Raw genomic sequence first — 17,303 nt, forward strand, 5'->3', positions numbered from 1 at the left:
TGATATAATATTTCCTTATAAAAAATTGTTACTTTAATTTTAACAAGTTTTATAATATAAAATATTTTTTTTAAATATATTATTTTATATACAAAAAATAAATACAATTTTTTCATTTTTTGTTAAGATTTAAATTTCAAATGTCTCGAAAAGGTTAATGATTTTACATATACTAGAAGGGTATTCGCGCAATACAGTGAGATATATCTTGCTTTAATGTTTCATTTTATATTTCGGCTTTATCGATATAATACGATTTTATGTAGTTTTGACAAAAAGAAAATGTTTTTATTTTTGAATGAAATATAAATTTGAAAATATTATAAAATTTTCAAAAAAGATAAATGATATTAGTATCAAATTAACTATTTAAAAGTTATCGTTTTTATGTAATTTATTTAATTCAATTTTTATTAAAATTTAATTGAAATTTAAAAACGAACTAATTTATTTTTGGTTTAATAAAATAATTTTTTAAGATAATAATTAAGTCAATGATTATTTTAATTATATTTTATTTTTTATATTTAAAATGATGTGTACTATGTATTTGATTATGCTAATCTACAGTTAGTTACACAAATTTAAACATAGAGTTTTAATAAGGTGCATTAATGCACATTCTACTTGTAATATTGAATTTTAAGTAATATACATCAATACAGTATATTATACATAAAAAAATATTTTAATTTTTTTTGTCAATTAATTTATAATATAGTATAAATCAACATATCATTTTAAAACTATAATAATGAATACATATTATAATTTTTATGTTTTAATAAAATAACAAAAAAATTATTATTAAATATCAAAAAAGTAGTGCTAAAAATTGCTTTTTTTTCCACTTTCGTTCTCTTGACCCGGCCATCATACTCCACTGAGACCCACCACCCACTATGGATCATACTAGAATTTCACTTCTTTTTTACATACCACAAATCATATAAAAAATTGTTTAAAAGTCAGTTTGTTTAAATATAATTCATAATAGTTTTATATGTTTTGTTCTTTGTTTCACATTATGAATATAGTTCAGTTTTTTTAGATGTTTTATATATAAAATAACACTGTATATTCTTACATGTGTTGTTTAATCAATAAAACAATACATATAAATTAGTTTTCACGTTTTTAATTTCTAAATAATTTTTATATGATTTTAACGTGTGTATATATATAATATGCGTGTGTGTTTGTGTGTATATGGATAACTTACTGATATTATAACATTTGAAAGGATGTCAAAGTTTATTGTCCACCTCGTTATAACCATTTCGTAAACAAGTATTCACGTTATCAAATGTCTTAAGATCGATTAACATATAAAGGTCAATATGGGTATAAAATAACAAATTTAAAAACTTTGTTATATCGATTGAAAGAAAAAAAAAACTATTTGTTATATTAAATAAGAATTAAACTAAACTTTATCAAATTTTCATATATTTTACCTTTTTATTATTATTAAAATATTGATTTTGAATTTGACAAATACAAATATCATTAAACCAATTTCATATTTGTAAAACGTGAAAATACCATTTTGTTCATAAAAGACACCATTTGGGGGTATCGTGTGCACATGTGCATGCTTTTATATTTTAGGTACCATTACTGGTATTAAACATGTTAGATGAACATTTTATTTTATTTTTAAGTACGGATATATATTATAGCTATAAATCATAATTGCACATATCAACATCATTATTATTCCTTCATAGACAAATCATGTAGGGATAACATGCATTTCTCTTTTCATAATTACTTTCTTCTTTTCCACAAAAAATGGGGGAAAAGGATTCCTATGAGTTTTCGATCTTACGACTAGGATGCTTATGAGTTGAGTTTATCGGGTTAAAGACATTTGAACAACCTAACATGATGTTGACGGTTTGAAAATTTTCAACCCAACTCATTTGTATTGATCTGGTTGTGTTTACACAAAGTAAAATCAACATTGAAAACATAAACATAAAGGACTTCTTTTGAAATACGATCAATCATTCAATAGAATATACGAGTTTATTAAATATTCAGGTACCATATATAACTTTCTAATTACATACTAAAGAGAAATACAAATAGTTTTAGAGAAGCCGCTAAAACTTTTATCGGATTGGTTGGGTTACTTTGGGCCTAATCCAGTTTCAACCCAATAGATTCGATTTGCTTTAATCTTGTATCGATTATATGGTGGGCTACCTTAGGTTGATTTTTATCGGGTTTGGTTGGCCGGTTGGTCAGGTTGATCGGTTTCTTGAGCACCCCTTATAAAGTTACAGTTAAAGTTGCCGTTTTTGTTTCTGTATTCCTGATTTATCTACTAGGTCAGCCTATTTTGTAAAAAAATGGCTGGCTCTGGCTACCTTGTGGAGCAAACAAAAGATCCTCAAATCACACTACCTATATGAACAAACAAGCTTTGTACAACCAACTTACGTGGAAAAGATTTCATATTCTATGCCAATGGACTCGTGACATCCATGAACTAAGTCGTCAAATGAGCCACGTTAAGAAAGCCCAAGCTTATTCGCATTGGCCCACAGGACAGGGTGCCCCAATAGGGCCTAGATGTATGCTAAATAGAGAAATGAAGGAAGAGAATGTAAAAATCTCCAAATTTAAAGAAAATTTTAAAACTTAATACTGAAGAGAAAGATTTGTGGATGAGTTATCGAACTATTCTTATAGATTAAAGTGTTATATTGTTGGGTTATTTCTTTTAAATGAGAATTTTAAATTGTGTTTTCAAGGTTAATTAAGATTAATGACTTGGGTTTGTAAACATTGTGACTGATATCTTCTCTCATTGTCTTCAACTAGGCCTCAAGTTGTTTAGCTGGGGAGAGTTCTACTTATCACAGGACACCTGCTTCTGGAGATGATGTTGTCATTGTTGCGTAAGTTTCGCTTTTTTCGACTTACGAAACATTCTCTTATGCAAAAAAACTGAATTATACGTAAATGTATACTTTGTGCCGTGTTCATTTACGTGACTTTGTGCTCAAACAGTGCCTACCGTACCGCTCATTGCAAATCAAAGCGTGGTGGTTTTAAGGATACTCTTCCTGATGATTTACTATCAACTGTTCTAAAGGTTAGATATGTCATTTTGGTTTATTGCAACATCTTTTAAAGGCTGTTTACTTACAGCTTAATGAGTTTAATATTTGCTGAGCGATACGTGAGTGTTTCTTTATGGTTTAATCGTGAAGCCATTAGGCCAAAACGGTTATATGGAATAAGCCATGACCCCTCACTTGCCCCTATTAAGCTACCTCAAACAAATTAATACCACAAATGCCTAGAAATAATCCTACCCTCTTTTTGTGTCCCTCAAACCCATGTCTCATATCCCTTAAGAGACACAAATTTATTTATTTAAACAACTTAATCTACACAGGGCTTAAAGAGCTATAATGGAGAGGGAGATGAGATGTAGTTTGATATATGAGGTAACCAAATAGATTAATTTTCAACTTTAAATTCATGCGAATCTAGAAAATGATGCCTACGACGAATTTTTTGACAGAAATTGAAATAGCAAACTGTTGGATGATCAACTTGTAATTTTTTACTCTAATATTGAATTAGAAATCATGTCTTATCTCATTTGCAAGCCGGTGGTGTCTTCACGGAAACAACCTCTCTACCCTTTAGAGTAGAGGCAAGTCTTCGTGCATCTTAGCCCCCCAAGACTACATCTATGTGGGATCTACTAGTTTGTTTGGTTTGGTTTGGTTTGGTCTCATAAGTCAATTTCTTTTTGGGAGTAACCACGGGTAACCGGCCAGCTTACACGCAACGACTATTAACCGGGCAACCACGAATGGCCCAGAGTCATCGTAGGTGAACCTCCATGGCCACGAGGCTTTTGGCAGCGCCATGACAGGATGGGAAGATGATATTTCCACTATATCCCCTAGTGCACCACAACCCAAGTGTTGAAGCTAAACCTATCTTTTTCTTGCGATATTGGTTAATCATAACGAAAGTACAAAACAAAAAACTCTTGGTGATCCATTTGTAACAAAATTTACATAAATCTTGACTTTTAGTAAATATGTTTGACCTCCCAAAAGTCAAAATGTTTTTATCTTGCTTTAACTTTAATATCTTTATGGCTAATTACAAGGTTTTAATTTATCTTCTTTCATGTAATAATGGTTGTTTAGGCCGTGATTGAGAAGACAAATGTGAATCCCAGGGAGGTAGGAGATATAGTTGTTGGTACAGTTCTTGCACCAGGTTCTCAAAGGGGAATTGAATGCCGAATGGCTGCAATATATGCTGGTTTCCCAGGTATCCTGTTTGAATGTTCTCATATATTTTAGTTTGACTATTTCTCCTCTATATTTGTTGGAAACTTTCTTCTCTGCTTAAGGGATCTTTTGGAGAGTAAATCTGGGATTCCACGTATTCTTTCATGGTATCAGAGTTAAGGTCTACTGCTACAGGGAAATCTGTTCTCGTCTAGTCCTCTCATTCGTCTATCCCCCTCTCAACATTCGAGGACAATATGTGCCCATCTAGCCTCCATTGGAGGGAGCGTATTGAAGTCTCACATTGGCTAGACTTGGATCATTTATTCTCTCTCTCTCTCTCTCTCTCTATATATATATATATGTTGGAACCTCTCTTCTCTCCTTAAGAGCTCTTTTGGAGATTACATATGAGGGTTCTACATATTCTTACATGGTATCAAAGACAAGAGGGTACCCTAGGGCAATTTGTTCTTGTCTAGCTCTCTTAACCGTCTAGCCCCCTCTCAACACTCGAGGACAATTTGTGCCCGTCTAGCCTGTAAGGTCTACTACTCTAGGGTAATATGTTCTCGTCTAGCCCCCTCTCGACTCTTTGACACTTAAGGATAACTTGTGCCCTTCTAGCCTATGTTGGATCAATTCTCTTCTATATATGTTGGAACCTTTCTTCTTTCCTTAAGGGCTCTTTTAAGGGCTCTTTTGGAGTTTAAATTTGCGTTTCACATATTCTTACATGGTATCAAAGACGAGCAATTTACACTCAAGGACAATCTGGGCCCGTCTACTGTTTGTTGGAGGGGGTATTAGAATCTTTGCATCAGCTAGACTTGGACATTTATCCTCTATATATGTCGAAATCTCTCATTTCTCATTAAGAGCTCTTTGGGAGAGTAAATCTGGGGGGTTCCACATGTTCTTACAATATCTTTATTAATTAATATTTTTTTCTGTTTAGAGTCGATAAAATTCGAGTTTTGTTTCAGATACGGTGCCCATCAGAACAGTGAACAGACAATGTTCATCTGGCCTACAGGCAGTTGCTGATGTAGCTGCTTACATAAAAGCAGGATTTTATGATATAGGTAAAGCAATCAGCAACATTGTTATAATCTACTTATTGGTTGAGTTTTAGATTTATATAGTCGGGATCATGTGAGTTTTTTTTCTTCATTTTTGTGAGAAGTAGAGAAACGATGAAGGTATTTTCATTCTGTGTGAATGTTACGGTATACTCTATGAAGATTACAACCTTCACATGACCTGAAACTGTGCATTGGAAGGTTACAATATATTGTGTGAAGGTTGTATAAAGGTACCTTCAGAGGTCCCACGACAAACATTCACACGATATAAAGGGGTTCACATTCTCTCACCTTCACACGAATATAGATGCACAAGGCTCGGTCTTTTTCAGACCTGGTCGGGTTTTGGGGTTGAAAGAAGTCCCTATCAGGCTTTTCAGACCCGGCCTTCTCATAAAAAGTTGGTCTGATTAGCCTTTGAGGTCGGGACCAGGGGTCTAGGCTGCATTTCGAGCTGAGGTATTTTGTGCATCTTTACATGAGAAAGAGGTTGTTCTCACTAGGACCCAACCCTTGATTTATATACAGAAAAATAACCATCAAAGGCACCCTTGCACATCCTCATTTATGTTATAACCTCTTCATGTAGGCATTGGTGCTGGAGTAGAATCAATGAGTATCGACTCAATTGGACCTATTTCCAAAGTCAACCCAAAAGTCAGTTTCAATTCCAGTCTTGTATTTTTTTTAGAATTTGGGTCCGTTTGGTTTGACTGTTTTCTAGGGATTTGGAAATCTCGGAAGAATTTGGAAAAATGAATGTTTTTAACATATTTTAAAACATGATCACAAACAAATCGTATGAAATCCATGAAATACCATTATAACTATCTTGTGAGATTTTCAAATCCAATGTTTGTGGGATTTCAGTTCCAGACTTTTGTTTAAACCAAACTTGGGACTTGAATAGAATTCAATTCCAAATCCCTCCAAATCCTGCAAACCAAACATGCCCTTAGAACAGATTTTTTGAGGAATTGTTCTATAACTAGGTACTAATATGTTAACAGGTGGATAAATTTGCACAAGCTAGAGACTGCCTTCTTCCTATGGGAATCACATCTGAAAATGTGGCCCAGCGTTTTGGTGTCACAAGGCAAGAACAAGATCGGGCTGCAGTGAGTTTTGGCTTTTAAGACCCAATTAACTTGCTTTCTCTTTTTCTTGAAGTCTGTGTCTATATCTATCTATCTATCTATCTATATATATATAGAAGGTGGAGGTGGAGGTTCAAACAGGAACACATCCATTTTATGAAAACACGAGAATACCCTTATCACTTGTGACAATTCACTATGAAAACACGAGAATACCTATCACTTGTGACAATTCACAATGAAAACACCCTTATTACATGTGATCATACACGTAAAGGAGACTAGTGGTGTGTGGGCGACGACACTTGGCCAGCAACCTTTGGCTAGACCTGAACCCATGACCTCCAGAGAGGTTGGGATCTACCGGTAACCGGGTACTGTTGGGCAATGACCTTTGGTTTGTTTTCTTTTTTGCATAATTTGTGGTGGTAATCAGTGTGATTTTAACCCTATAAGATCCATGTTTTTAATAGGTCGAATCTCATAAGCGTGCTGCTATAGCAACTTCATCTGGGAAGTTCAGAGACGAGATTGTTCCTGTTCATACGAAGGTAAATATTTTAACTTTTTCGGTCAATCCATTACAGCATATATTGAAGCAAGCTGCTACTTTCAAGTTCTACCTTTGATTATGAGACAGAGAAATTAATTATTGTCCCTATCATTAAGAGTAAAATTGTCATTCGGTTAATTATAAAGTGTAATAGTTACACATTTCTAAAATTGTGTCTTTTTCATCGTGGATGTTTATTTTGGGATGGTAGAAAGTATTACATTTGATGCAATTATCAAAATTTTCTCATAGTATATTAAGATAATTCACATCAATCCTGAATTTGATATTAGTCAATTTTGACCTTGAAAAGCCACGTGGATTTCTTTCGTAGATTGTGGACCCTAAAACCGGAGAGGAAAAGCCGGTTACGATATCTGTAGACGATGGTATTAGGCCAAACACAAACATGGCTGATCTAGCAAAACTGAAGCCAGCATTCAAAAAGGATGGTACAACAACAGCAGGTATATATGGTTAGATATATACATACAAGAAAAAACCAAGGGTATGTTTGGTTTGCATGATTTGCTCGGATTTTAAATTGGATTTCATTCCAATCCTGTGTTAGGTTTAAAGGAAAACCCGGGATTTTAAAGAAATCCCACAAACATAGGATTTAGAAATCCCATGAGGATAGTTGGTATTTCATAAGGTCTAATGGGATTTGTTTGTAATAATGTTTTAAAATATGTTAAAAACCACTTCCATTTGAAATCCTGCAAACCACACACCAAATATTTTTTAAGGGTTTAGGGTTTAGAGTTTAGGGTCAAATGCGGTGACTCCGGGCTATCTGCAAAGCAGGTGGTTGCCCTGGGATTAGTCGGCTCACATAGCGGGTTAAATATCCAGGTTAATCAAAAAATATTTTTTAATCCTTTCATGAAATCAAAATCTCTCAAAAACATTACGTCAAACCAAAAAGGTCCTGAATGATTACTATCATTTTACTAGTTCAAAAAATTTGCCTCATAAAACCTTAATGTTAAATTTTTCGAGTAGGGACTTCAAGTCAAGTTACCGATGGTGCTGCTGCAGTCCTCCTCATGAAAAGAAGTTTGGCTCTAAAGAAGGGTCTTCCAATTCTTGGTGTATTCAGGTATGTTTGATCTTTTGAAGCTCAAAAGTAGTTCAGTTGACTTTTTATACTCCCTGTTGGTTATTTCAATGTCGTCAATTATTTTAGTGTGATTTTGATTTATGTAAAAGATCGATTAGGCGATAAGGCACACATAAGTGAGTTAGGAGGTGCCGAGTGCACACTCACAAATGTTGTCTTCATCACCTTAGATTGCCGTAAGGTGGGGGTCAAGGGTCGCGCCCCCTTGTGGGTCTATCTCACAGCCTTTGAGATAAGAGTTTCTCCTGGATTATCCCAATACGAAATTTGTGATACCCCAAGGCTATAAGGGAGGAATTATTGTATTTGGAAAGTGAACTCTCACGATCCAACAAGATTATCCGGTCATCGAATCGTCTCCAGATTTCAATTCCTGACACCCCCTTCATCCTAAAATAATGGTCCATATTTCTATTTTAGTTTGTTCCAAAATAATAGTCCACTTTCAAAAGCAAGTGTCTGTTTTCCAATTCTATTCTTAAAGATGAAATGAGAGAAGGGTAAAATTATCATTTAGTTAATTAAAAAGTATAATGATTACTTATTTCTAAAAGTGTTTCTTGGATCATATATGGTTCTTGCTATGTGTACATTTACAATAATAATTCATACAGGAGTTTTGAGGTTGTTGGTGTGGATCCTTCTGTTATGGGCATAGGTCCTGCTGTTGCCATTCCGATTGCCGTGAAGTCGGCAGGTCTCGAGCTTGATAACATCGATCTTTTTGAAATAAATGAGGTATCGGGTTTCGCTTACCATATCCTTCAAAATTTACAACGATTTTGATTTCATTTTTGCTAATTCGGAGTTGAAATCATCTATCTGCCTCGTAAAGTTGGTTTTTATATTACTTCAATGCGGTTTTTTTAAGTATATAATGTTTATGGGGTTGGTTCAAATAAGAAAGGTTAAATATCGTGAGAATGTAATAAGGGAATGTTATAAGAAAATGCATTTATGAATCATTATAAAAATCCAAAAAAAATATATTTGATGGGAACTGATGTTATAGATTATTCATATGGACTCATATATACATCTTCAAATGGATTTTCTCAATGATTCGCATATGAATCTTTTTTTCTTATCTTCTCACAATATTTAGCATTCTTATATGAACAAACACTGATATTTATATACGGCCTGTGGCGGATCCAGAATTTTTGCCAAGCAGGTGCACCTTTAAGGTGGAACAACGGCCCACAAAGTAGTCCATTGTGTTTTTAGGTGAATTCCACCTTTAAAAAAATTAAGTTTTTTAATCGATTTCGAGGGACGCTTTACGGGTTTTTGGTGGATCTCGAGGGACGTATTACGGTCCTTTGGGTTGAGTTTGAGGGATCTTCTAATATCTTGGGGCACAGCTCAAAGTTTAACGGGTTCACATTTTATATCTCGAACAAAATTCTACTTACAAAAATAAGTTGAACAGGTACATGGGACCCCATCAGCGCTTAATAGGGCTGCCCTTGTATAAGACAAATACTCACACACATTCTTCACATTTGGTGAAGTTTGAACCCTTTAATTTTTTGGAAATCTGGGTTTTAACGGTAATCTGGGTACCGCTAAGCCAATAACCCTTTGTTCACTTAAAATGTTATATAGGCTTTTGCATCCCAATTTGTATATTGCTGCAAGAAGCTACAACTTGATCCTCAAAATGTTAATGTTAATGGAGGAGCCATGGCTATTGGGCATCCATTGGGATCTACAGGTAACTTTAGTATATTCCGAAACTACCCTTTTCGTATTCAGAAGTAATCGGTTCTACTTTCTATCTTCGTTCATTCACGGACCTGTGACTTTTCAAATCTCAGGAGCTCGTTGTGTCGCTACTTTACTTCACGAGATGAAGCGGCGTGGGAAAGATAGTCGTTTCGGTGTTGTTTCCATGTGCATAGGTTCGTCTTACTCTATTACTGTCCCTACTCACACCGGATAGAAATCACCTATCTCAAAATCACACGTCTCATTCCTGTCCCACTAATGAAATTGAGACACATCAGATTTTCATTTATTTTAAATTTATTTAAATTCATGTTTACATTCTCTCTCCTTACATCTAATCATATGATTGGTGGATATGAATGGGACATGAAAATTTGGGATAGGTGATTTTTATCCACTCACACCGTCACACGTGTGCATCCCCGACTGGTAAAAGCTCTTGCCATTGCCTTGACACATGTACAACCTAGTACAAGGTGTTGTTTGACAACCATAAGTTAACTTATTTTTTGAGATTATCGAAAAACACATGTTTAGTTAGCCAAAAACTAGCTTATAAGAGCATCTCCAACGACTTTTCTCCAAAATGTAGAAAAATGAGATTTTAGAGTTTTTAACAACTTCTCCGGATGGAGAGAGTATGAGAGAGATGGAAAAAGTCTACCGATATGAAGACCCTCCGACAACTTCTCCAAAGGGAGAGAAGTAGTTTCTTTATATCATTGAATATTTTAATAATATAATTAATGTTGGAATTTTCAAAATAGAAAAACTGTTGAAGTTGGAACGCAATTTCTTTTTTGGATATTTTGACGTTGCCTTCTCTATTTTGGAGAAATTATCGAGAAACCGTTGGAAACAATCTAAGCTAGTTTTTTTGAAAAAAACTACTTCAAGTAGCGTTTCAGTAATCTCTAAGATTATGCCCGTTGTATTTTCCCAATTAAGTTTTCGACATGTTCATTTAGGCAACATTGAGATCTAACTTATCTGCTAGTTTTTTATCAAATATAATTAGTTTATCAGCTAGTTTACCAACCATGAATATTGAAGCATATCAATGTTATAGGTTCCGGTATGGGGGCTGCAGCAGTGTTTGAAAGAGGGGATTGAGTGGATGGCGTATACAACACTCGGGTAACCAAAAAGTAGGAGCTATGCCGAACGTATTGGACCTTTTCATAACAGTTTGAGACGTAGAAACTTCTTGCGGTTTGGAAGTAATTCTCAATATAATTTTTAGCATGGTGTTATAACTTATAAACCATGTTGTAATACAAATTCATGATGTTCACCGTCGTATGTTTGAACCAAAAATATTCTAAATATTTGATCATACGTACTCGAATTCAAGATGAAGATGATAGACAGAGTCAGAGGCGAATCCAAAAAAAAATCCATGATGAGGCACAAAATAATCAGCTTAATACAAAACAGGGGGCTTTGAGAACTCTCTAAATCTCTGAGAATGGATGCATAATGTCGTATTTAATATGTTTCTTTTTTATCTATGGCTAGAATTTAATGTATTGATTAATATATATTTGTTTCATAATGTACTTATTTCACACGTACTCGATTCACAATGTGATTCTTTTAGGTGTGTTTGTGAAACAAAAAAAATGTGCGTAAAAAAGTTTCATATTGTGAACCGAACACATTAAACAAATACATTGTGAAACAAATATATGTTAATCAATACTTTAAGTATTAAACTTAGATAAAAAAAATCATATGAAACAAAAACTTAAAAGGTAGAATTTCTCATGGATCTCACAAATTTGGGGTTCTCAAATGAATAAGCTCTTCGTATAAAATAAAACAACCGTTAATTATAAAAAATACAGTTCCATTAGAAATGACAAACAAGTTGTTTTCTTTCCTTATTTTCAGTTGTTACCAAAAAAACTAATCTTGCAACCTCTGATGCCACATGCAATGACACTACCAATAGACTGCAACCACTTTTCCTTAACTTAAGAGAGCACATATCAATTTAAAGCGGGTGCATCTTTAAGAGGCCTAAAAGATTCCACCGTGTCAGCACGATAGAGCCGGTCTTCTTAAATCCGCCCTTGACGATGATAGGGTGCAAGATCATCCGAACTTGCACTGCACCAAGAAAACAGAACTCAAGAAAATGGTGGCACATGCACTGACATTAGTGCGTTTTGTATGCAGACAGGACTAGACTAGACTGGACGGGCAAAAAATGAAGTAGAAAGTTGAAAGAATTGTGGAAGGTTTTCGGTTTTAATTTGACATGAGTAGTTTAGTGATTTACCAACCTCATTATCCCATATATGTGATTGTTCTTATTTTTTTTAAGGGTGTCCCGGGCTATACATGGACTAATCCCAGCAAATTATGACTGCAAGAAATCAACCCTAATAAACTGGCCATAATTATTGTGTACGCGTGGAATCAAACCTGCGCAAACGGGTCCCATCTATCAGGACCTCAACCACTATGCCACAACCCTTGTGCTTTGTTCCACCTATTTTTGGGGACAACAAACATCCAATTTTATCCACTCAACCCCATTGTATCCCGGTATAATGTTGCACCAAATATGAGACAACAAGTTTTTGTTCTATCCTATACCATCCTGTCCTGCCTACCAAACACACCTAGGTGAATCTAGTGGTTCAAACGAGCCAAGTGGAATCGAGTAGCAGGTTTGAGCTCAAACTAGAGATCAATTAACTCATTAACTCGCTTTGATTATGTAATTTGTAAACATATAAATATGTTTGGCTCGAATAAGTGTATGCTCGAATGGCTCGACTCGACTCGTAAAGTTTAATCGAGCTTTCGAACGCGTTGACATTAGTGTTATGGAGCTCAACTCGTTAAGTTAAACGAGCTACGACTCGAGCTCGAGTAGCTCGTTAAAAACTCGACTTAGTGAAGCCCATATTGGCAGCGAAAGAAACCATGAAGATCACTATCAAATAGAGCAGATTTACCTTCTTCACATATCCTTATATAATAACTGGAACTTTGGTATTCTCTCTGGAGGAAGTGGGCAATTCACTATCAACTTGCCTTTCATGGCCCCTCTAAATATTTCCTGCAACACAAACGTAGGTCACGTATCAATAAACGTCACCTCCTAACGAGATGCATAAATCTCGATCTCGTACACAGCGTGAATAGGATTCGCTGAAAACTTAAAAGAGTCTTCTCGTGAATGATTCTGAAAACTCCGTTATTGTTTGACTAATATCCTCTCCAAAATTAATTAATAATACAAGTCTTAGAAAGATAACAATTCTTTAAAAAATTCTGCAAAACGGTATATAAAAACCAAACAAACCATTTTGAGCGTTGCCACTACCCCAAAGAGTAGAGTGGTGTTCACATGAAAACATAAAACCAAACCAAACAAACTCAGTATGTTCCACCGTAAGGTGGGTCTGGTTCTAGGGGTGGGATGTAAGCAGACCTGCCTCTATCCGAAATGGTAGAACGGTGTTTCCATGAAGAACATAAAACCAAACCAAACAAACTCAGTATGTCCCACCTGGAGGTGGAGGTGGAGGTGGGACTGGGGATGGGATGTAAGCAGACCTGACCTCTATTCCAAAGAGTAGAGTGGTGTTTTTGTGAAGAACATAAAATCAAACCAAACCAAACCAAACAAACTCAGTATGTCCCACCTCGAGGTGGGTCTGGGGGTGAGATTTAAGCACACCTTGCCTCTATCCCAAAGAGTAGAGCGGTGTTTTCGTGAAGAACATAAAACCAAACCAAACAAACTCAGAATGTCCCACCTCGAGGTGGAGGTGGTTCCGGGGTGAGATGTAAGCAGATTTCGCCTCTAACCCAAAGAGTAGAGTGGTGTTACTGTGAAAACATAAAACCAATCCAACCAAGCTCAGTATGTCCCACCTCCAGGTGGGTGGGTCTGGGGGTGGGATGTAAGCATACCTGACCTCTATCCCAAAGAGTAGAGCGGTTGTTTTCATGAAAAGCCTCAGTTTGTGCGAAATATCAGCAAATGGAACATATTAGCCGGTACATGTAAACAGTTTCCAAAATGTGATTCATGACATCTTAAAGTTGACGATTTATAGCGAAAACACAGAAAAGACATACCTCTACAACATCAATGAAATCCTGTTTTCTGTGAAATGCACCTACCCATTTCGTGTGATCTGCGCTCCTGGAGTCGGGTGAAAACAACAAATGGTTTGTGAAAGAACGAAAAGCATATGGGAAACGATTATATCGACTACAATAATCATCGCAAGCTCGATCATTCCATATATATGTATACTACTTGCTTTGAGTGACGAAAAGTGTAATGATTTACAATTTAGAATTCAAAAGCCAAACAGAACAAACCCAGTATTTCCCGCTCGAAAGTATGGTCATGGGAGGTGGGATGTACGTTTACCTGTCTTCTACCTTAAAGAGTATATAGTGATTGTTTCCGTGAAAACCCTGTACTGTGATTGCATTTTAGAATTTCTTGTGTGAAAATTGCAACATCCCATTTTTGGAAAATTGGCAAGGTCTAAGGGGCCGTTTACTAAACGCTTACCCGGTAAGTACTTACCGGGTAATTTTCCTCACCGGATGAACATGGCAAGGGCCAAGAATCTTACCCAGTCAGTAAGAGCGATGATAATGATGGAGAGTCTTACCTGGTAAATGAGGGTGACGACTCTTACCCGGGTAAGCGCTTACCGGGTAAATTCTTGTATATGATACGTTTTGATGTACTACAAATCTTACCCAATAAAATAAATTATAGTATTGACTCCTAACGTTAAGCACTTACCGGGTAAGCGTTTGGGTAAACGGCCCCTAACTACTACATAAATAAGTGTCCATGTTTCTATTTTAGTTTCTCCCAATACGAGTTTTCACTTTCAAAAGTAGGTGTTTACGTTCCACTTCTACCTAATTAAGATGGCTGTAATAATTACACATTTCTAATACCGCAACTTTTTTCTTTGTGGACATTAATTTTACGACGAACGGAGTATTTTTCCGTTATCAATGTTGAAAATCATTTATAGCATTTGGGTACTAATCAAAACATTTGCATCTAGTCAAGTACTTACATCCAAAACAAGAAATGGTATTTCCTCCTAATACAAAAATTACTGTTAGCCGATTGACTGTGGCGCACTGATTAAGGCTCACGGGGATGTAATGTGAAATCTCATCTTCCCCGGTTCGAATCTACGTGTTGCCAAAGCCGTTTTGGCCATGGAGGTTCACTCTATGATGACTCCAAGACATTCTTGGTTGCCCGGGATTAGTCTGTGCATGTAAGCCGACCCGGATACACATGGTTACCCAAAAAGAAAACAGTTATTGTTTGCACTGAATTTTACACATTTTTTATGAAAATGTGTACAATTTAAAGGTCGTTTACCAAATGCTTACTGGGGAAGTCATCATCGGCCACCAAAATGGATTATGTTGTAAGCGTCTTTTACCCGGTAAGCGCTTACCGGGTAAATGTCTTCTCCCTCACCGCGTAAGATTCATGTCCTTGCAATGTCTCTTACCGGATAAGATTCTTGATCCTTGCCATGATTATCGATAATGCAAGTGACACCCAGTAAGAGCTTGAGCTTGGTAAACAGCACTTAAGGACCATTTACCCAACTCTTACCCGGTAAGCGCTTACCGGTAAGATTCAACACTTCCATTTAACTTATCAGGTAACATTTTAATCTATTAAAACGATATCTTATGCAACATTTTTATCCGGTAAACGCTTATCGTGAAAGAGTGGTCACTCTCACTTATCGGGTCCTAGTTATCGCTCTTATCAAGTAAGATTCTCGATCTTTGTCATGCCCATCTAATAAGCTAGGTAAGCGTTGACCAAATCATATTACCTTAGGGGCTGTAGCTGTTTGGCAGTTGTTAAATGGTTTGGTGTAAAATGATTAAGTGGTCAAAATGATTAAAAGGCTCTCATGATATAGTGCAAAATGAAATATAATTGTTTGGTAATTGTTTACGATGAAATTAGGGTGCTTAATGATTAAGGGAGGCACAAGATACAAAATCATTCAAAGAGTTTTAGAACCATTTAAGGCAGGCTTTTTTTGCCAAACAAGTCACATTTTAACGATTCAGGGGCTGCCTCTTAATAGAACTATTAAGAGGTGAACAAACAACCCCTTACCGGATGAATATGGCAAGTATCAAGAATCTTATCTGGTAAGAGGGCAAGGACCGAGTATTTTACCCGGTAAGTGAGGGTGAGGGACTCTTACCATGGTTAACGTTTACCGGGTAAATTGTTGCATACGATCAAAACAGCGAAGGCAAGGACCGAGTACCTTACCCGGTAAGTGGGCAACCACTCTTAACATGGTTAGTGTTTACCGGGTAAATTGTTGCATACGATGTCGTTTTGATGGGCTAAAATCTTACCTGTAAGTATAAAAGGCCCCTCAGTGTTACCTGTTGGATGCCCTAATGGTTACATATCTGAAATACCCTTTGAAAGTACAAAATAGAGAACTTGTGAACCATAAGATTCAGAAACACAAAAACCCAAAACAGGAATGCAGATACAGTAATCAAATAAGATTGAGATGATTACCCAGAATCCATCTTCATATGATGAGCATTAAAGAAGAAAATCGTTGAAGGGATGAATGTGATGTCAAAATACTTGGTATAAACTTGAATTTCCTCCGAATCAACATCCACTAATGCTATGATTGCGAACTTCGATACCTCTCGTTCTGATTTCGAAAGCTGCCAAAAATTCAATTAAGAAACGAAGATCGATTGAAGGATACGAACCCTAGAAAATTGAATTTGAGTGCGTACGATATCATCGAGTTGAAGACAAACGGAATCGGAAGATCTGCCGAATCGAAGAACGAGAAGCTTATCGATGGTGTCTCTGATAATGGAATCGACCTCCTCCTTCTTCTTCAAGGTTCTCAGTAGGTAGCTCATCTTTCCCCCCACGCCTCTCTGCGTCTAAACCTTAGGCGTAAAAGTTGGTTACTTCGAAAGGGGGTGTTTGACATGCTCGTTGCGCCTTGGGATGTAAACGAGTCGACTCGAGTCGTAAAAGTTTGGTTACTTCGAAAGGGGGTGTTTGACAGGCTCGTTGTGCCTTGGGATGTATACGAGTCGACTCAATCGAGTCGAGTAGTAGGTTATTCGAGCTGTCTTGAAAAGATTATACAATGCTCGAGCTCAAATAACTTTTTCAATGTAAGACTTCAACTCGAATTTTATTGAGTTATCAAACTCGAGCTCAATACTTATTTATGGTCTTGTACTCGTAATCAATTAAATCGTGTATTGACTCGAGATTGATAATTTTTGTATTTTTATTTTATTATTTATGAGCGTGTTTGGTTCAAAAAAGTATATGTTCGAATGGCTCGAAAACTTTAAACCGAGCTTTCGAACAAGCGCACTCAAGCATTGGTTTTGTGAAGCTCG

The 17,303-nt window shown here is 35.9% G+C and overlaps 2 protein-coding genes across 2 annotated transcripts in view; one reads left to right on the forward strand and one right to left on the reverse strand.

The window, feature by feature from the left end:
* Positions 1-11,399, forward strand: part of LOC112512685 (3-ketoacyl-CoA thiolase 2, peroxisomal-like) — a 12,691-nt gene extending 1,292 nt beyond the window's left edge. The window contains exons 2-14 of the mRNA XM_025118773.1: positions 2,833-2,909; positions 3,022-3,106; positions 4,185-4,311; positions 5,258-5,356; positions 5,946-6,013; positions 6,367-6,474; positions 6,927-7,004; positions 7,341-7,473; positions 8,012-8,108; positions 8,744-8,867; positions 9,738-9,846; positions 9,950-10,033; positions 10,930-11,399. Of these exons, the coding sequence (XP_024974541.1) occupies positions 2,833-2,909; positions 3,022-3,106; positions 4,185-4,311; positions 5,258-5,356; positions 5,946-6,013; positions 6,367-6,474; positions 6,927-7,004; positions 7,341-7,473; positions 8,012-8,108; positions 8,744-8,867; positions 9,738-9,846; positions 9,950-10,033; positions 10,930-10,973 (1,233 nt within the window). The 3' untranslated portion in view covers positions 10,974-11,399. The remainder of the gene's footprint in view (positions 1-2,832; positions 2,910-3,021; positions 3,107-4,184; positions 4,312-5,257; positions 5,357-5,945; positions 6,014-6,366; positions 6,475-6,926; positions 7,005-7,340; positions 7,474-8,011; positions 8,109-8,743; positions 8,868-9,737; positions 9,847-9,949; positions 10,034-10,929) is intronic.
* A 241-nt stretch (positions 11,400-11,640) lies between these two features.
* On the reverse strand, positions 11,641-16,870 carry LOC112512686 (thioredoxin-like protein 4B). Its single transcript, XM_025118774.1, has 5 exons — positions 16,674-16,870; positions 16,441-16,598; positions 13,962-14,028; positions 12,830-12,933; positions 11,641-11,972 (listed from the first exon to the last, which is right to left on the reverse strand). The coding sequence occupies exons 1-4, from the start codon at positions 16,803-16,805 to the stop codon at positions 12,835-12,837; spliced, it is 456 nt and encodes a 151-aa protein (XP_024974542.1). The 5' UTR covers positions 16,806-16,870; the 3' UTR covers positions 11,641-11,972; positions 12,830-12,834.
* Between the last annotated feature and the right edge of the window lie 433 nt (positions 16,871-17,303).

Source organism: Cynara cardunculus (genome assembly GCF_001531365.2).
Source record: "Cynara cardunculus var. scolymus isolate 2C chromosome LG 5, CcrdV1, whole genome shotgun sequence".
Lineage (NCBI taxonomy): Eukaryota > Viridiplantae > Streptophyta > Magnoliopsida > Asterales > Asteraceae > Cynara > Cynara cardunculus.